This window comes from Trichosurus vulpecula, chromosome 2, assembly GCF_011100635.1.
Source record: "Trichosurus vulpecula isolate mTriVul1 chromosome 2, mTriVul1.pri, whole genome shotgun sequence".
Lineage (NCBI taxonomy): Eukaryota > Metazoa > Chordata > Mammalia > Diprotodontia > Phalangeridae > Trichosurus > Trichosurus vulpecula.
Window position 1 is genome coordinate 156,307,056 of NC_050574.1, and position 17,669 is coordinate 156,324,724.

The 17,669-nt window shown below is 40.8% G+C and overlaps 1 protein-coding gene across 1 annotated transcript; it reads left to right on the plus strand.

Annotated features, from left to right (window-relative positions):
* Positions 1-202: 202 nt before the first annotated feature.
* On the plus strand, positions 203-16,817 carry GPR83 (G protein-coupled receptor 83). The gene is made up of 4 exons (XM_036747187.1): positions 203-589; positions 8,447-8,572; positions 13,705-13,838; positions 16,193-16,817. Exons 1-4 carry the CDS (start codon positions 203-205, stop codon positions 16,815-16,817), a joined length of 1,272 nt encoding a protein of 423 aa, XP_036603082.1.
* Positions 16,818-17,669: the final 852 nt, after the last annotated feature.

The following is a 17,669-nucleotide window of genomic DNA, read 5'->3' on the forward strand; positions in this document are numbered from 1 at the left end:
GTGTGCTGACTGAACAGCGAACAACGAGGCTGGATAGCTCTGAGAAGGCAGGCATCCTGCTTTTTTTTTGCTTGTCGGGAAGATTTCTGCTTTTGGGACAAGTCAAATCACTTACTCCCCTGAACTGCCTTGGACTGACAGCGCTCCCCTCTTTTAGAGATAGGGAATTCTGGAGTCTACAGTGGGGCGCAGCTCATCCAGAATGATAACTTCCTTGCTGTGGTTCTCCCTCCCGTGCCTGGTGCAAGCCTTTGAGAGGCCTGAGAGATGGACCAACAACGGAAGTTTGGATGGAGACTTTGGGATCCCCAATGTATCCAGTTTTTTCCCCTGGGGCAACTACTCATTTTCAGATTGGCAGAACTTCGTAGGAAGAAAGAGATATGGGGCAGAATCTCAGAAGCCTATGGTGAAAGCTCTGCTCATTGTGGCGTACTCCTTCATCATTGTCTTCTCTCTCTTTGGAAATGTCCTGGTCTGTCATGTTGTCATCAAGAACCAGCGAATGCAATCAGCCACCAGCTTGTTCATTGTCAACCTGGCAGTAGCTGACATAATGATAACCTTGCTTAATACTCCCTTCACTTTGGTAAGAGCATGGAAACTGAGGTATTCTCTCTCTCTCTCTCTCTCTCTTTCACTGTGTGTCTCTCAACCTTTTCTTCCCCCTTCCTCTCTCCCCACTCCTCTTCTTTTTCTTTATTTTCTTCTTCCTTTCTCTCTTTTCCTTTCTTCCTTCTCTGTACCTCTTCTTTCCTTCTTTCCCTCTTCTTTTTCTACCTTTCCTTTATTTCCTCTTTCTTTTTCACCTTCCTCCTTTTTCTTTTCCATTTTCCTTCATCTCTCCATTTTTCTTTTTTCCCTGTCTTCTACTTCCTTTCTCTCTCCTCTCTCCCTTTCCACTTTCTTTTCTATTTTCCTCCTTTCCTCTCCTCTCCTTTCTCCCTACTTCTTTTTTCTCTCCATCTTCTCTCTATCCTTTCCTCTCCTCTTTTCTCTCCCCATTTTGTTCCCCTCTTTTAGCTAAAGCTTCTGTGTCAGGAGCCACTGTGTGAATTAGATCTGAGCATCTGCAGCCAGATGTGGGCAAATGGCTTGCTTTCATATCCAGTCTTGTTAGGAACTGAACTGTTGGATAATTGAACAATGATTTGAAGCCTTTGAAATGACAGGTGATTGAAGCTATGACAGGATATAATTTGAATTATTATATCAAATGTATAGGCGTTTGAAATGTTTTCCTAAAGCCTATTGCTGTTTTGGCTATAAAGGAAATTGGAAACAGCTGGTGATGTCTGGTTATGGAAAAAATTAGTGAAAGTTAAATTTATTTTCTAAACCATCTAGCAATCTCATCCATCCTCTCTGGTTTGCCCTTAGTTGCAGGATAGGGATTGTGCTTGGTAGCGATAGGTAAAAATAATAGAGAAGACAGATATGATTCTTATCCTAAGTGTTTGGAATGGGTGCCCAGGATGAGCCCTTGGACCAGCTGCTTAGGAACAATTGAGGGTGTGAAAGGAGGGTCTCTGTCACTCCATTTCATTTCTGATCTGTTCATGACTCACCAGCAGAGTGGTTCTGATCTATTAGGAGAATAATTTACACCCACCTCAATGTCTTACAGATCACTGCTGAATAATAATACTTAACATTTGCATAGGTCTTTAGTAATAGCTAACATTTACATAGAGCTTTAAGATCTGTGAAGGGTTTTCCACCTATTGTTATAGCCTAGCAAAGAGAGAGGCAGCCTTAAAAGAGCCTGGGTTCAAGTTCTTTCTCTGACATACACTAGCTGTGTAACTGGGCAAATCACAACCTTTCAGTGCCCCAGGAGACTCTCCATGCAGCTATAAGTTGCAGGGAAGGTGCCAGACTGCACTGGATGAGGGAGTTACCTCATCAGGAAGTTACCTGATGCCAGTGAAATCATGGATCTGCTCCCTACCCTTTTACTAATAATGTTAATTTTAATGTTAGTGTTAATTTTAATTTTACTAATAATGCTAATTTACTAATAATGTTAATTTTAATTTTACTAATGATGTTAATTTACTAATAATATTAATGTTAATGTTAACCAAGTGTATTCCTCATGACAACCCAAGGAAGTAGGTATTAGTGCTATCGTTGGCCCTACTGTGAAGATGGGGAGCTGAAACACAGAGAGATTAAAGGACTTGCCTATGAACACAGCTAGCAAGTATCAAAGTGGAAATTCTAACCTAGGCCTCCTAACTCCAAGCCGAATAATACTCTTTCTACTATGCTTCATAGCCCTCATTTGAAAAGTCTTTAAAGTACTGTCGTATACTTTATTCTCTCATTTGATGTTTGCCACAATCCTGTGACAGAGTAGTGCAAGGATTATCTTTATTTTACAAACAGGGAAACCAAGGCTCAGGGACCTGAATGGGCTGGCCTAAGATCACTCAGCCGTGAATGGAAGACTCTCAACTACAGCCCAGGTGACCTGGCTGGCAGCAAGCCTGAGTTTTGGTCTCTGCTGACACAGAGTTGAGCCACTATTTTGTTCCGGGCTATTGCAAACCCTCATGATTTTCTAGCTGCAGTAAGAGCTGGAGTCCCATTTACAGTTGTCCACACTTCTCCGTGGAGACGAGAAAGGGCAGAAAGACAAAAGGGGCATGGCTCTTGAAGAGGGGGCAGCGTATGAGCCCAGTGCCTCATTTTTTCCTACTAAGGAGGCTTCCCAGCATCTGGCGCAAGCACAAACAATGCCCTGCCCGAGCAGTGCCACAGCCTTCTCACCCCCTGTAGCCCAGTACAAATGCCAGGGGATCTACTGCTAAACTATGAAGTTCCTCACCCCTAGGTGGCACCTTGAGCCCCTGAGTCCATCTGAAGCTTTACTCCTTTTGTGTTGAGAGGTGCTGCACTGACTTGAGGAACCTACATTGGGCTTAGGCTGGTCCCCAGTCTGCAGCATCTGTAGTGGGTGCGTTAATCTCAAGAATCCTTTGGGCGTTTGGAATTCACTCCATGACCCCTGGGTTACCCCAGTACAAACTCTTATTAATGCAGTCACCTCCAGGACTTTGCCACTATTTAAAACTTGGGACCATGACTTGGGGCAGCTAGGTGGCTCGATGGATAGAGTACTATTCCTGGAGTAAGTAAAATCCAAGTTCAAGTCTAGCTTCAGATCCTTACTAGCTAGGTGACCCTGGGCGAGTCACTTGACTCCTGTTTACCTCAGTTACCTCATCTGTAAAGTGGGATAGCCCAATAGCACCTACCTCACAGGGTTGTTGTGCAGGCCAAATGAAATCATAATTGTAAAGTGCTTTGCATGGTGCCTGGAGCATAGAAAGCACTAGATAAATAAATGTTGGCTGGTGTTATTTAGCTTCTATTTGCTTTAGTTTCCTCATCTGTAAAGTGGGGGTAATGATATAGCATCTGCCTCCCAAGGTTGTAGCGGGGCTCCAAGGAGATAATATTTGTGAGGTGCTTAGCACAGTGCCTGGCACATCGTCGTGCTAGGTAAGCACTAGCTATTGTTATTATCATTAGCGTGGCTCACTTTTTTTGCCTCAGCCTGGCAGGAGCAGGCACAGATGCAGGGTAACATTTCTACCCTTGGATTCTTTCTCATGTAAACTCCTTTTCCTGGTATTTAAGCTCTCCAACATTTGGCACCAACATCCCTATTTATCCTTATGTCATGCCGTTCCCCTTCATGTATTTTCTGTTCCAGCCAAACTGGATGCCTGCCCATCCCTGTTCTCATTTTGCCTATTCCTCTCTCTCTATCCCTTTAACACTCTCCTCCAAGCCAGGAATGCACTCCCTTCTCTGCTTACTGATGCCCTTCCCTGTGTTCAAGGACCAGTTAAGATGCTGCCTCCTCCATGAATCCTTCACTAAATTCCCCATCTTGTTCCAGATTTCTTGTAGGAGTTACTTTGGACTTCTCCTTCGTGTGTATCTCACTCTCCCTCAGACCATGGTATACTTTTCTTTCCTCCTTCCCCTCCATTAAATTGTAAGTTCCTTGTTTTTCAGCGTGTATACAGCACCTGACAGATACATGGTAGACACTTAATGAATGTTAATTGAATTAAATTATATTGAACTGCTCAGCTATGTGAGGATAAGTCCCAGAATTCCTTAGAAGACCTCAGATTATTGACTGGCTGTTTCATGTGTACTTTTTTCAATACATAGAAGAAATTTCCCTTGTCCTTATACCCTTTTGTCCATGAATCCCTTTGCCTTCCCATTATCTCCAAGGCCCCTGATCTCCTTCCTCTCTCTCCTTTTTTTAATTAAAAATTTTTTTATGTTTTATTGTGAATTTGTTTTCTTAAATATTTCCTTTTTTACTTAAAATTTTTTACTTATTAAAAATTTTTTTTTACTTAAATACTCCATTTTAATCTAGATCTCCTCTCCCTCCTTTTTGTCAAGAGTCTTTGTTTCATTCCCTGTAGAATATTCCCAGTGGTGCTCACATGCTCATAGTCTTCCACCCCACTTGCCATCTCCCTCCTGGACCTCAGGACCTTTCTAGGAGCTGTAGAAAACTCCGTTTTATACTTTGGGAAGCAAAGATCAATAAGGAACCAGACTAAGGAGGACAGAAGCTGATGAGTTTACTCTCATCTCTAACTCAGATCTTATTACGCTACTTAAGGCAAATCTTTTAGGTTCTCTGACCCAACAAAGTGGTACTTTTTGAGAAAGCATGTCCTACTTCATAAAGGAGGAATCATGAAATCATACAGAAATTTGATTAGACCACAGGACTGTCCATTAATTTAGCAAATATGTGATAGCTGTCTATTATGTATAAAATTCTGGGTTAGATCTTTCAAAAGAAATATCTAATTTATCTCATTCAGTCCTCACCAGAACCTTTTGAGGTAGGTAGAGTTATGATGATTATTCCCATGTTTCTGATGAGAAAACTGAGGTTCAGAGAGACTAAATGACTTTTCTAGGGTCACAAAATCAGGAAGGAAAAGTACTAAAACTGTAGGTTTTATAAAAAACTATAAAACTATAGATTTTAAATAACAACAGCATATTTTCCCCCCATTATACTAAGTGGGTATCTGGTAAGCAAGAAATACAGAAACTATATGAATAAAACTACAAAACATTCTTTATGGAAATAAACATAGACCTAAATAAATAGAAAAATATTAATTGCTCATGGATAGGCCAAACTAATATAATAAAATACAATGTCTCTTAATTTATCCATTCAGTGCGATTCTGATCAAACTACCAAAGGATTACTTTGCAGAATTAGAAAATATATTTGCAGAATTCATCTGGACAAACAGAAAGTTAGTGAGAAGGAAAGGGGATGTAGCCACACCAGGTTCCAAACTGTACAACAAAACAATTTGGTACTGGTTAAATACTAGAGTGGTTGATCAGTATTACACAGTAACAACAAATCTAGTAACCTAGTGTTCTAGCTACTTGGGAAAGGACTCACTATTTGATAAAAGTAACTTGGGAAAGTTGGAAAGCAGTCTTATAAAAACTGCATATATATATATACATACACACACACACACACACACACACACACACACATATATATATATATATATATAGACTATGCTCTCATACTATATACAAAGATAAGCTTGAAATGGATTCACAATTTAGACATAAAAAGTCCCATCATAAATAAATTAGAGGGGCAAGGAAGAAATTACCTTTCAGATATATGAAGAGGAGGAGTTCACAACCAAAAAAGGGACAGAGAGGATTGCAGAAGACAAAATGTGCAATTCTGATTGTGGAAAATTAGAAAGTTTTTGCACAAAGCCAATGCTAAAATTACAAAGGAAACAACTAATTGGGAAAACCTTTGCAGCAAATTTTTATGATAAAGGTTTCATTTCACAGATATATAAGGAATTGATTCACATTTATAAGAATGAATCAAGCTTCAGTGAAAAATGATTGAAGGACATGAACAAGCAGTTTAAGAGGAAGAAATTAAAGCTATCAATAGTCATGTGAAAAAATAATTCAATTAGAGAAATGCAAATTAAAACAACTCTGAAGTTCTATCTTACATTGATTATATTGGAAAAGACAGCATAAAAGGAAAATGATAAATGTTGGAGGAGAAAAAGGCACATTAATATACCATTGGTGGAGCCGTGAAGTGGTCCAGCCTTCTGGAAAGTAATTTGTAACTGCCTCAATAGTCATTAAATTGTGCTTATCTTTTGACCCGGACATACCACTACTTAGCTAAAGAAATCAAAGAAGAAGGAAAAGGATTTAGAGACACAAAAATATTTCTAGCAGCTCTTTTTTGTGATGCCAAAGAACTAGAAACTAAAGGGGAGCCCATAATTTAGAGAAGGGCTCATCATATACATAATAATGGTATGTGAATATAATAGAATACTATGCTGCAAGAAATAACGGAAGGGAGGGTTTCAGAGAATCTTGGAAAAACCTCTGTGAACTGATATAGTGTGAAGTGAGCCAGGTCAGGAGAAAAACTTATACAATAACAAAACATTGTAAATACAAAAAATACTGAAAGACCTAAGAAATTCTGATCAATGTAATGACCAACCATGGTTCCAGAGGACCAGTGATGAAACTTATTACCCACTTTCTGACACAGAAGTGATGGACTTAAGATAGAGAATGAGATCTACATGTTTGGAAATGGACAACACAGAAATCTGTTTTGCTTGACTATGTATATTTGTTGTAAGGGTGTTTTTTTTTTCCTTTTCAATTGGGAAGGAGGAAAAAAAGTGCTTCTTAATTTGGTTGTTGTCCTCCATTCTCAAAGAGGACCAAAATGACATCACTATGCTACAGTCTAATTTCAGCGTGTCTGACTGTGGCTGATCAGACCAATATGAGCTTGGAATGTTCTTCCACAGGTCGGGCATAAATAGTGTGAACATTTGGGGTGTATTCTCTAAATTTGCACATCTTGCATTTCTTTTGAGCTGTTTCAATTCTGCTTTGCTCATAGAGCACAGCACCTTTTCTGATGTGGGCATGCCATGCTGCCTTGTTAATTTAAAAGGAAAAGAAAAGAAAACTTGTTGTAACCCAAGGTCAGGAGAGCTCATGAGAAATAAAACTTGTAGTTGTGTTCATAGGCTTATAGAATTTAGAATTGGAAAGGTCCTTAGTGGTCATATAGTCCACCCTCCTTATTTTTAATTAATTAATTAATTAATTTAATAGCATATTATTTTTTTCCCTGTCAAGAAAATTTTTAGCATTCATTTTTATAAGATTTTGAGTTCCAAATTTTTCTCCCTTCTTCCTTTCCTCCCCTCCCCTTTTCTGAAAATGGTAGGCTTTTTGATATAGTTTATACATGTGCTATCATGTAAAAATATTTCCATATCAGTTACAGTTGTGAAAGAAGAAACAGGTCAAAAGAAAAAAAATCATGAGGAAAGAATAAAATGAAAAAAATATGCTTTGATCTGCATTTAGAGTCTATCAGCTAGTTATCTGGATGTGGATAGCATTTTCCTTCATGAGTCCTTTGCACTTGTTTTGGATCATTATGTTGCTGAGAAGAGCTAAGTCATTCATAGTTGATCATCAAACAATGTTGCTGATACTGTGTACGATGTTTTCCTGGTTTTGCTGATTTCACTTTGCCTCAGTTTGTACAAGTCTTTCCAGGTTTTTCTGAAATCTTCCTGTTCACTGTTTCTTATTGCATGATAGCATTCCATTACATTAATATATCACAGCTTATTCAGCCATTCCCCAATTGATGGGCACCCTCTCATTTTCTAATACTTTGCCACCATAAAAGGGTTGCTATAAATATTTCCATACATGTAGGTCCTTTTCCCTTTTTTATGATCTCTTTAGGATACAAACTTAATAGTGGTATTGCTGAATCAAAGAGTATGCACTGTTTGGTTGCCCTTTGTGCATAGTTCTAAATTGCTCTCCAGAATGGTTGGATCGGTTCACAACTCCACCAACAGCACAATCGTGTACCAATTTTCCCACATCTTCTCCAGCATTAATCATTTTACTTTTCTGTCATATTAATTAGCCAATCTGATAGGTGTGAGGTGGTTTAAATTTGTATTTCTCTAATTAAAAGTGATTTAGAGCACTTCTTCATATGTCTATAAGAGCTTTGATTTTTTTCGTCTTTAAACTGCCTATTCATGTCCTTTGACTCTTTACCAGTTGGGGAATGGCTTGTATTCTTGTAAATTTGACTTAGTTTTCTATATATTTGAGAAATGAGGCCTTTACCAGAGATACTTCCTTATTTTTTACAAATAAAGAAACAGAGACTCAGAGAGATTTAGTTGCCCAAGTTCACACAGATAATAAAGGGCAGAGCCAGGAAATGAAGCCAGGTCCTTTGACTCAAAATTTAGCAAACTTTTCATCACACTATCTGTCTGTCTCTCTGTCGGTCTTTGTTTCTTTCTAGGTCCGCTTTGTGAACAGCACATGGATATTTGGAAAGGGCATGTGTCACATCAGTCGATTTGCCCAGTATTGCTCCCTCCATGTCTCAGCCCTGACCCTGACAGCAATTGCTGTGGACAGACACCAGGTGAGGCTCCATTTATGGGGAAAGCTATTTTCCTTCCCATCTCTACTGCTAAAGGACTTTGAGGGTTCTGAGAGGGGGCTTTCAATGGCACAAACTTGCTGCTGATGTGTTTGTAATGAAGAATTTACATGAAGTTGTTGTGTTGGAAAATAAATGCAGAAGAGCTTGGAAGGGAGGGGAGAACAATGGCTGCCCTTCCATTAACTCCACTGCTGATCCAGAACTGTGTTATTTGATAATCAGAATTTCACAGCCCAGGCTACTCATCCTAGCTGTGTCAGAAAGGCTTGTTCACAAAAGGCAGGAGATCCAGAGGTCCTGTTTACAACTTTATTCTGGATCATTTTGCCTGTCATCAGCAAGAAGGTGAGACAGGATTGGAGGAGATGAAAGACGTGGTCACAATATCCATAGCCTCCTGACCAGAGAATTTAGAGGATGGTTTTGGATTGCTGTGAGGTTCTAGAGCATTCTATGCTACTACTAGAAAGTAGTAGAATTCACAATTGACATGTATTTAAACTGTGTGAAGTTCTAGATCATATGTAGGTTTTAGATTTGAGCTAGGCTTAGATGATGTGAGTTAGAATTTTTCCCCTTGGAACTACGATTTGTTTTCAGAAACTTCTGTGAGGAAACTTCTTTCACTTTCTTAAATGGCATCTTTAAGGGTTGCCTGGACACTAAGAGCTTCATTTCTTGCCTGTGGTCATATAACTAGTATGTATCAGAGACAAAATTTGAAATCAGGTCTTTTACACGTCTCAGAACTAGATTAGTACAAAAGTATAAATTGTAGTGGAGTTCTAGATTGATTCAAAAGTAGGAGTTGTTGGGAGCAATTTGCTCTGGTTCGAAGCAAGGAACATCATTGTGTCAGCTAAATTAGTGGTAGGGTTCAGGTTGTAGTAGGGTTCTAGATCATTGAATTGTTGAGGCAGTGCAAGGTTTTAGACTAGTGCACAATTCTAGATTGAGGTGACATTCTTAATTGAAGTAAGTTCTTATCTTGGCTAGGTACTAGATTGGCTATGAATTTCCTTTATCTGTAAAAATGTTAGTTCTTTCTAGACCACAAAGATTTTCCACTTTGGAGACATTCTTATTTTGGGGGAAAGATGTTTAACCTAGTTCATATAGAAGAACTGGGTTTGAATTTCAGCTCTGCCACTTCCTAGCTAGATGACTTTAGACAATTCATTTAATTTAATTTATTTAGACAAAAACTTTAGACAAATCATTTAATTAAGTCCTCACTTGTAAAATCAGGACTGTAACTACAAAGTTTAAAAATTAAAAAAAAAAACTCCAAAGCAGTTATCAAGCAACAAGCATTTATCAGCATTTATTTATTTATTTAATTAGCTGCATGTTAGAGATACATATGCAAAAACAAAACAGTGAAACAGTTCCTACTCTCAAGGAACTTACTTCCTATAGAGGGAAAGATGTACACATGTAAGTATAAAAGAAGTGAAAGATAATTCTTCTTTGAGGAGTGGGCTGGGAAGACACTAGATGCTGAGGTAATCAGGGAAAGTTTCACATACAAGGTGATACTTGAGCTGAGCTTTGAAGGAAAGTAAGGTTTCTAAGAGGCAGCTGTGAACAGGGAGTGCATTTCAGACATGGAGGATTAGCTTGGTCAAAGGCATAGAGACTGGAGGTTGAATGTCATGATTGTAAGACTTCCACAGTCTCCCAATATCAGGAGAGTAAGCTGTGATGACATAGTCTCAATTGGAGACAGAACTGCTTCCAAGAAACTAATTAGCTACTCTCCTGAAAGAAGAAGGTAGAATGAAATATGAGATAGTGGGCAGGCAGAGAGGGAAGCATTGTGGTGGGTTCACAAGACCCAGGAAATAATCCAATCATTGCATTAAATCAAAGTCTATATGGGAATCATCAAGAAAGCAAAATATCCTCAGAATTTTGCCATGATCAAAAAATGTACTTTTAGTTGAGTTTATAAGAAAAGACCGGTTCAATATATGACTGTCCTGACCCAGAACTCTCCTCTCTTACACCCATCATGCCTCCACACAACAAAACTCTTGCTCAAAGAATGAGAGATCTGAGGAAGGAAGATGTTTTAGCATTCCCAGTTCTGGATCCTCCTTCTCCTGATCAACATAAACGAATGGATAATGGTAACAATTCTAGTCTACATCTCAGCCAGTTGTCCCAAATGCCTTTGTGTATGTGGGGAGCGGAGAGGGGAATGGAAGGAAGGGGTGGAGGAGGAGGAAATGGAAAATAACATCTAAGGCTCTTGTGCACTGTAACCAACTTTTTATTATTCAGTGTGAACTTTCAATCGACTGGATCTAATGTATCTTCCCATGATGGGTGATTAAAGCTCTTCTTGATTACCGTGTTCAAAGATCATCTAAACAAGTAAGGGTCATTAGATCCCAAAGTAGAGATTATGGAAGACCTGGGTTCTAGTTTAGGTCTGATAGAATCCTAGGGTCATAGAATCAGAACTGGAAGATATTTTAGAGGAGGTCATCTAGTTCAAGCCCTTGCTTTTCATAGATGAGAAACTGAGGCCCAGGGACATGAAATAGCTTATCCAAGGTCACTCAGATGACAAATCTCAGAAGTGGAATTAGGACCAAGGTCATAGTTCTTTTTCTGCTTTCTCGGTCCTCTGAATTTTTTGAGATGGTTCTGCTACAACACACTTTCGTTGTACAGTTTTTGGTGCCCCTGGGTGGGCCAGGTCTCTGACTCTGACTCTAAATCTTAGTCCTCTTTCCACCTTGGCATCATTGGGAAAAATCTCTTCAGTAATAGTTCCACTTATGGCTGTGCAGTGAGGGGTGGGGCGTGAGAGCTGATTAATTTTTTTGTCTTAAAAATTATCTGCTTCCTAAGGAAACTAGGGCCTCGTCAGTATCTAGCTGGCCTTCTGATGATGGTTTGAGATTATCCCGTGAAAATCAAGGCTCCTTCAGCATTGTTGGTATTGTTGTTGTTTTCCCCCAGTTTCTGCCCTTTTCAGGACAGTAAAATTTCTCCCCTTCGCAGGACAGTAAAATTTCTGCCCTTTTCAGGAGAGTAAAATGTCTGCCCTTTGCAAAGAACAGTGAAATCCTTCCTGGTAGAAATAGTCATTTCCTGGAGTGCTGAGCCTGCAAGGATTTAGGGCTTTGCTGTCTTCTGGGTCTTTGCCCCCTTTCAACCTCATTAATAACATCTTCAGTCTTTGCATTCCCCACTGTCTTCCTCTCCCTGACTCTGGTATGCAGGAGAGCCCTTACCGAAGATGACGAATCTGTGCAGCAGCAGAAAGAGCCCTGGACTTGGTGCCATTTGACCAAGTTTGAATTCTGCCTTGGCCACTTATTACCCTGGGTGATTTCAGCCAAATTACTTAACCTCTACAGACCTTCATTTCCTTATCTGTAACATGAGGGAGGCCGATTAGATAATCTTTAAGAAACTTTCTAGCTCCAAATCCTGTGCTCCTGTGATTTATGAAAGGGACTTCCCTCAGATTCTATTAGGCTCCCAACCAACTAACAAGCCTTGACAAGTCATGCACTATATACCGGGCCATGTGCTAGGTTCTGGGGACACAGACAAAGGATGAGACAGCCCCTACTCTTAAGAAGCTTACATACTAACAAGGAGAGACAAGAAGTCCATATCTAAGTAGATAAAGAATAAATATGAAGAGAATATAAGGTACTTAAATGTAAGGTAGTTTGGGAGGGCAATAGCCTCTGGGTGGGGTGGAGGTGGGAGATTAAGAAAGAGCTTGGGACAGAAGATGATGCTTGAGTTACATCTTGAAGGAAGAGAGGGAGTCTGTGATGGGGAGGGGAGGAGGAAGTACATTCCGGTAGAAGTTAAAGGACTTAAGCTTGCCAAAAATGAAGCTTCCCAGAGCTCTTTGAATTAAGCCTGGTCTCTTTCATCTGCCCAATGATTCCTAACCTCAGAATGGGGTGGGTAGCCAGGGTATGAGCACTCAGTGGTATTTGTTCTGGGACATTCTCATGCCTACAGATGTAGACCTATAATTCTGTCTCTGTGTGGTTACCCCTCTCCATGCAGGGTATGCACAAGAGGAAGCAAACCTGTGGGGCAAGAGTAGAATTGATTTGGCTTCCTGGAGAAGTGAATGAAGGCTTTCCTCTCTCAAACACTGCTGTTTCCTTATCCCTCAAAAAACTTGCAAATAAGGTTCTGGACCAAAGGGCCTTAAACTCAGCTTCCTTGCTCCAACAAACAAAAGAGAGACTGAACTAGAAAGGAAGAGGAAAAATACTATTTCCCTTGCCGTTTGCCTGCCAGTATTGAACAAAATGTCCCATACCTCCCTTGAGGGACCCCCAACCCTATAACTATTCCTGAGTACGGTAGGAAGAAGACATTCAAATCTTTCATGGAGCACAGCCTGTGGGATACTGTGCTGCTATGAAAAGAAAGGATGTATTTTGAATTAACTAAGTAGTAGTACCTAGAGAGGGATATGTGAGGATAAGAGAGTGTGCTTGGCCTGGATTCTTCATTCTTGCTAATTCTTCAATGACAGACCCCTTGGGCATTGAGGATTGCTACGTGGGATTGGTTGAAGGAGCTGTGGATGTTTAGCCTGGAGAAGAGAACAGTTTAGGGAGAAATGGATTCCACTTAGGCAGTGGTGGGATTCAAATAAATTAACAACTGGTTCTCCACGGAACCGAGCTGAGGCCCCGCCCCTGCTAACAACCTGTTCCCCCAGCTCAGCCTAAAATTAGGTACCGGTTCTGCTAAACCCATGTGAACTGGCTGAATCCCACCACTGCATTTAGGGGGAAAGAGATTTCAAGTACTTGAAATGAATACTTGTTCTTAGTGGCTCCAGAAGGTAGAACTGGGAGCCATGGGTGGAAGTAGCAGATGGACTTAGGTTCCGTGTAAAGAAAGACTTAGTGCTGGAGCTCGTCCATGGTGGAATGGGAGCCCCTTCACTGAAGGTTTTCAAGGGAGACTGGATGAGCAGTTATTGGGAATCTTGCAGAGGAGCTTCATTCTCAGGAATGAGCTGGATTTGATGTTCTCTGAGGACCCTCTCATTCTGAGATTCCGTTCCTGTCATCTTGTGAACTTGTGATTCTGATTTACTTCCTTCGTAGGTTATCATGCATCCTTTGAAACCCCGGATCTCCCCTACAAAAGGGCTCATCTCTATTGCAGTCATCTGGATCATGGCCTCCTGCTTTTCCCTCCCACATGCCATCTACCAAAAACTGTTTACCTTCAAATACAGGTAAGATCCCAGTGTCCACCGGGGAGACTCTTGATTGAGCGTGAAGAGAAACAAAGCATATGACACTCGAGCACACAGTCACCACATTAGTAACTTGGTCACAGACAATTTGCTCCTTGGCCAAGACTGTGGTATACTGGGGCTATGGAAATACCGAGTGTAGAAAGGAATGGCTGGAACGGACCTTGGAGATCCCTTATAAACTAATCTTCTACTTTTTACATATGGGGGAATTGAGCCCCAAAGAAAGGAAGCAACTTATTCAGGTGCAGTTGGGGTTGTGACCCAACACTATTAACTCCCAGTTCAGTCTGCTTTCTACCACACCAGAGGATAATTAACCAACGAATCTACAAGCATTTCTTTGTTAATTACCTACCATGTGCTAGGGACTCTGCTAAGTGCTAGGGATATGAAGACAAAGGTGAAATGGTCTCTGCCCTCAAGGAGCTTACGTTCTAATTGGAAAGGCATGATATAGAAGTATGTATGTATACACACATATATGTATACATTGTTCAGTTGTTTCAGTTGTTTCTGATTCTTCTTGACCCCATTTGGGGTTTTCTTGGCAGAGATACTGGAGTGGTTTGCCATTTCCTTCTCCAGGTCATTTTACAGATGAGGGAACTGAGGCAAACAGGATTAAGTGATTTGCCCAGGGTCACACAACTAATAAGTGTCTGAGGCTAGATTTGAACTCAGGAAGATGAATCTTCCTGACTCCAGACCAGGCACTTTATCTGCTGGGCCACCTCACATATATAAACATACGTCATGCCTTTCCAATATATATGCATGTACAAACACATGTATATTTACATATATGTATATGTGTGCATATCCATACACATATACATATATACTGGATAAGAATTACAGAATCATATAAACTCAAAGTTTGAAGAGACCACAGGGACCATCTAGTCCGGTTGATGCTGTGTGGTACAGTGGAAAGAATGATTTCTTTGGAGTCAGAGGACCTGAATTTGAATTCAACTTTTGCTACTTTTACCTTTGTAATCTTTGAGAAGACATTTCATTTTTCTATGCCTAATTTTCCTCATTTGTTAACTTGTAAAAAGAGAGCCCTTCCAGCTCTAAATCTATGATTGTATGTTTTAAGGATCAAATGGGGTGACATGTAAATCACTTTGTCACGCTTAAAGCACAATTTCTTTTATATTTATTTTCTCTGTGACATCTTCAGCCAGTGGTTCAGCTTTAGCTTATGTGTCTTATTTATCCTCTTTAGAGTATGTCTTTTCCCTTTCCCATTCTTTTTTCTTATGTCTGCGTCTATCTCACCCCATCTCCTCTTCTTTTTCTTCCTAACTTTCCTTATTCCTCACTTCTGCTTAGTTTTCTTTGTGTGGTCAATCAGTTTCCATTTAGCACTGGGAAGGGCAGGCTGTAGTGATAGGCTTCTGTCACTAGGGGGCACATGATCATATATCCTAGTATCAGGACCGGAACAACTAGGCTCAGCATGGTCTTGAAAGGCAGGTCTTAAAATTACACAGATACCCACATATCCTTAGGTCACACTCTCGCCATCCTGTCCCAAATATGCTTGCAATAACTCAGGATATCCCATAGGAAAGAGCAAACTTGCAGTTGTGGAATCATAGAACTCAAAACTCAAAATGATCTTAGAGATTTTTTTTTATAGCCCCAACCCCCTTGTTTGCTAGCTGAACAAACTGAGGCTCACATTTAAATTCATTATAAAACATAATTTTTCCATGAAAAAATACCAGAATTAATTAGAAGTATTACCCAAAGATAAAGGCAGACTTTTTTATTTTGAAGTTCCCAATGGGGAAAGGGACCTTTTCTTAGGTTTACACCAATGAAAGGAGACCAGGATATTTGATAAGGGTATCAAGGCATGTGGAGGAGCATGCTGGTATCGTGGGGAGGGCGACAGTGTGATGTTCTGCAAAGAATACTGGAGTTAGTCTCAGAGGTTCTGTTTTCAAATGCCAGTTCTACTACTTACTTCCCTGTGGAATTTCAAGCTATTTCTCTTTGGGTCTCCGTTTATTCATCCGTCAAATGAAGAGGTTAGACTAGGGCTAGATTATTACTAAGTTTCCTTCAAGACCTCAGACAAAGAGCAGAGTTTCTGATAATACTAGGAAAGCTAGGTGGTCCAGTCCCAATTTTGCCATCGACTCAAGGGGGCCATAATTTCTTTTCCCCTTGGCTCATTTTTCTTGCACAAGAGTGACATACAACAGCATAGACAATTCCTTAGCTTCCATTAGTTGATGCTTCTCAGGCTGAGACTGTTTTTGGTTCTCTCTGATGATCTTTTCCCCTCACTTCCTTCCCCCTCCTCCACCCCACAGTGAAGATGTTGTCCGCAGCCTGTGCCTCCCAGATTTTCCAGACCCAGCAGACCTCTTCTGGAAGTACCTGGACCTGGCAACCTTCGTTTTGCTTTATATCTCTCCTCTTCTCATCATCTCTGTGGCCTATACCCGCGTGGCCAAGAAGCTGTGGCTGCGCAATGCCATTGGCGATGTGACCACAGAGCAGTACTATGCCCTACGGCGTAAAAAGAAGAAGACCATCAAGATGCTGATGCTGGTTGTGGTGCTCTTTGCCGTCTGCTGGTTCCCCTTGAACTGCTACGTGCTCCTCCTCTCCAGCAAGACCATCCGGAGCAATAACGCCCTTTACTTTGCCTTCCATTGGTTTGCCATGAGCAGCACCTGTTATAATCCCTTCATCTACTGCTGGCTCAATGAGAACTTCAGGTCTGAGCTGAAGGCTTTGCTGAGCATGTGCAAAAAGGCGCCCAGGCCTCCAGAACATGCACTTCCTTCTACTGTGCCCTCTTACCGGGTGGCTTGGCCAGAAAGTGGCAACTGCAAGAGGGTACAGGGTCCTCACAACCTCCCAACAGCCTCCAATGTTCATTCAGCTAAGACAGATATCTCCTCTGTAGAGCCTATTGTGGCAGTGAGTTAAGTGAGGCCAATGCAATGACAAAATAGGAGCCCCCAGGGGTGCATGAGAAGACTAAGAAGAGATGCAGGAAGCTACACCACCCCTTTGCCTCAGACCCCCAAATCTGGATAAAAATAGGGGCCAGTTTAGGCAGGTACTTCCTGAAGAGTGCTAGCTAAGCATGAAGTCTCATCTCATGTAAATATATATTTGTATGTACCATCTCCTGCACACGTTTCCAGTGGCTCTCCAAGCAAACCAGATTTGGTGTTCGAAATTTCAGGCATCTGGCAAGTGCATGAACTGCATCTGTGAGATGGATGTCTGTGTGGGAGGACCTACTACTTGTAGCCTTGGAGGGAATCCTGTATTGACTGAGCAAGACAGGTATCTGCGTGTAGCCATGTCAGGGAATCTAAGCAGATAACAATGTTAATGGTTTTCATTTATCCATTAACAACTTTGGTGGAGTAAGTGGTGCCTAGTTGCATGAGGAAGGGAAGGAAGACAAGGATGTCTTTACTTAATTCTCACCTAAATTGTGGTGGAAGAAGGTAGGAGAGGACATATCACCAAGTGATTGCTCTGTTCCCTTCTCTCAGGAGCTTTTTCTGTCAGGAAAGATGAAAAGAGGAGACCCAGATGAAGAGATTTGCACTGTGTGGTGGTTACCGGCATCATCTCATAGCAACCAAGATGGAGAAGTCTCTAACCAGCTCGAGTGTCTTTCTCTTCAGTCCGTAGAAGAGAGTAATGAGTGTGAGTAATGAGACTCAAATAGGAGGAAAAATATCTTCTCTTTAGCAGCCACATAGGAAGGAGAGAGGGTTGAGAAATCCTCTACTTTCAAAGGAGAAAAAGGAATACAATTTC

Coding starts and splice junctions, on each gene's coding strand:
- GPR83 (XM_036747187.1), top strand. CDS start 203: ATGATAACTTCCTTGCTGTGGTTCTCCCTCCCGTGCCTGGTGCAAGCC. Junction 590..8,446: donor TTAATACTCCCTTCACTTTG/GTAAGAGCATGG, acceptor GTTTCTTTCTAG/GTCCGCTTTGTGAACAGCAC. Junction 13,839..16,192: donor CTGTTTACCTTCAAATACAG/GTAAGATCCCAG, acceptor TCCACCCCACAG/TGAAGATGTTGTCCGCAGCC.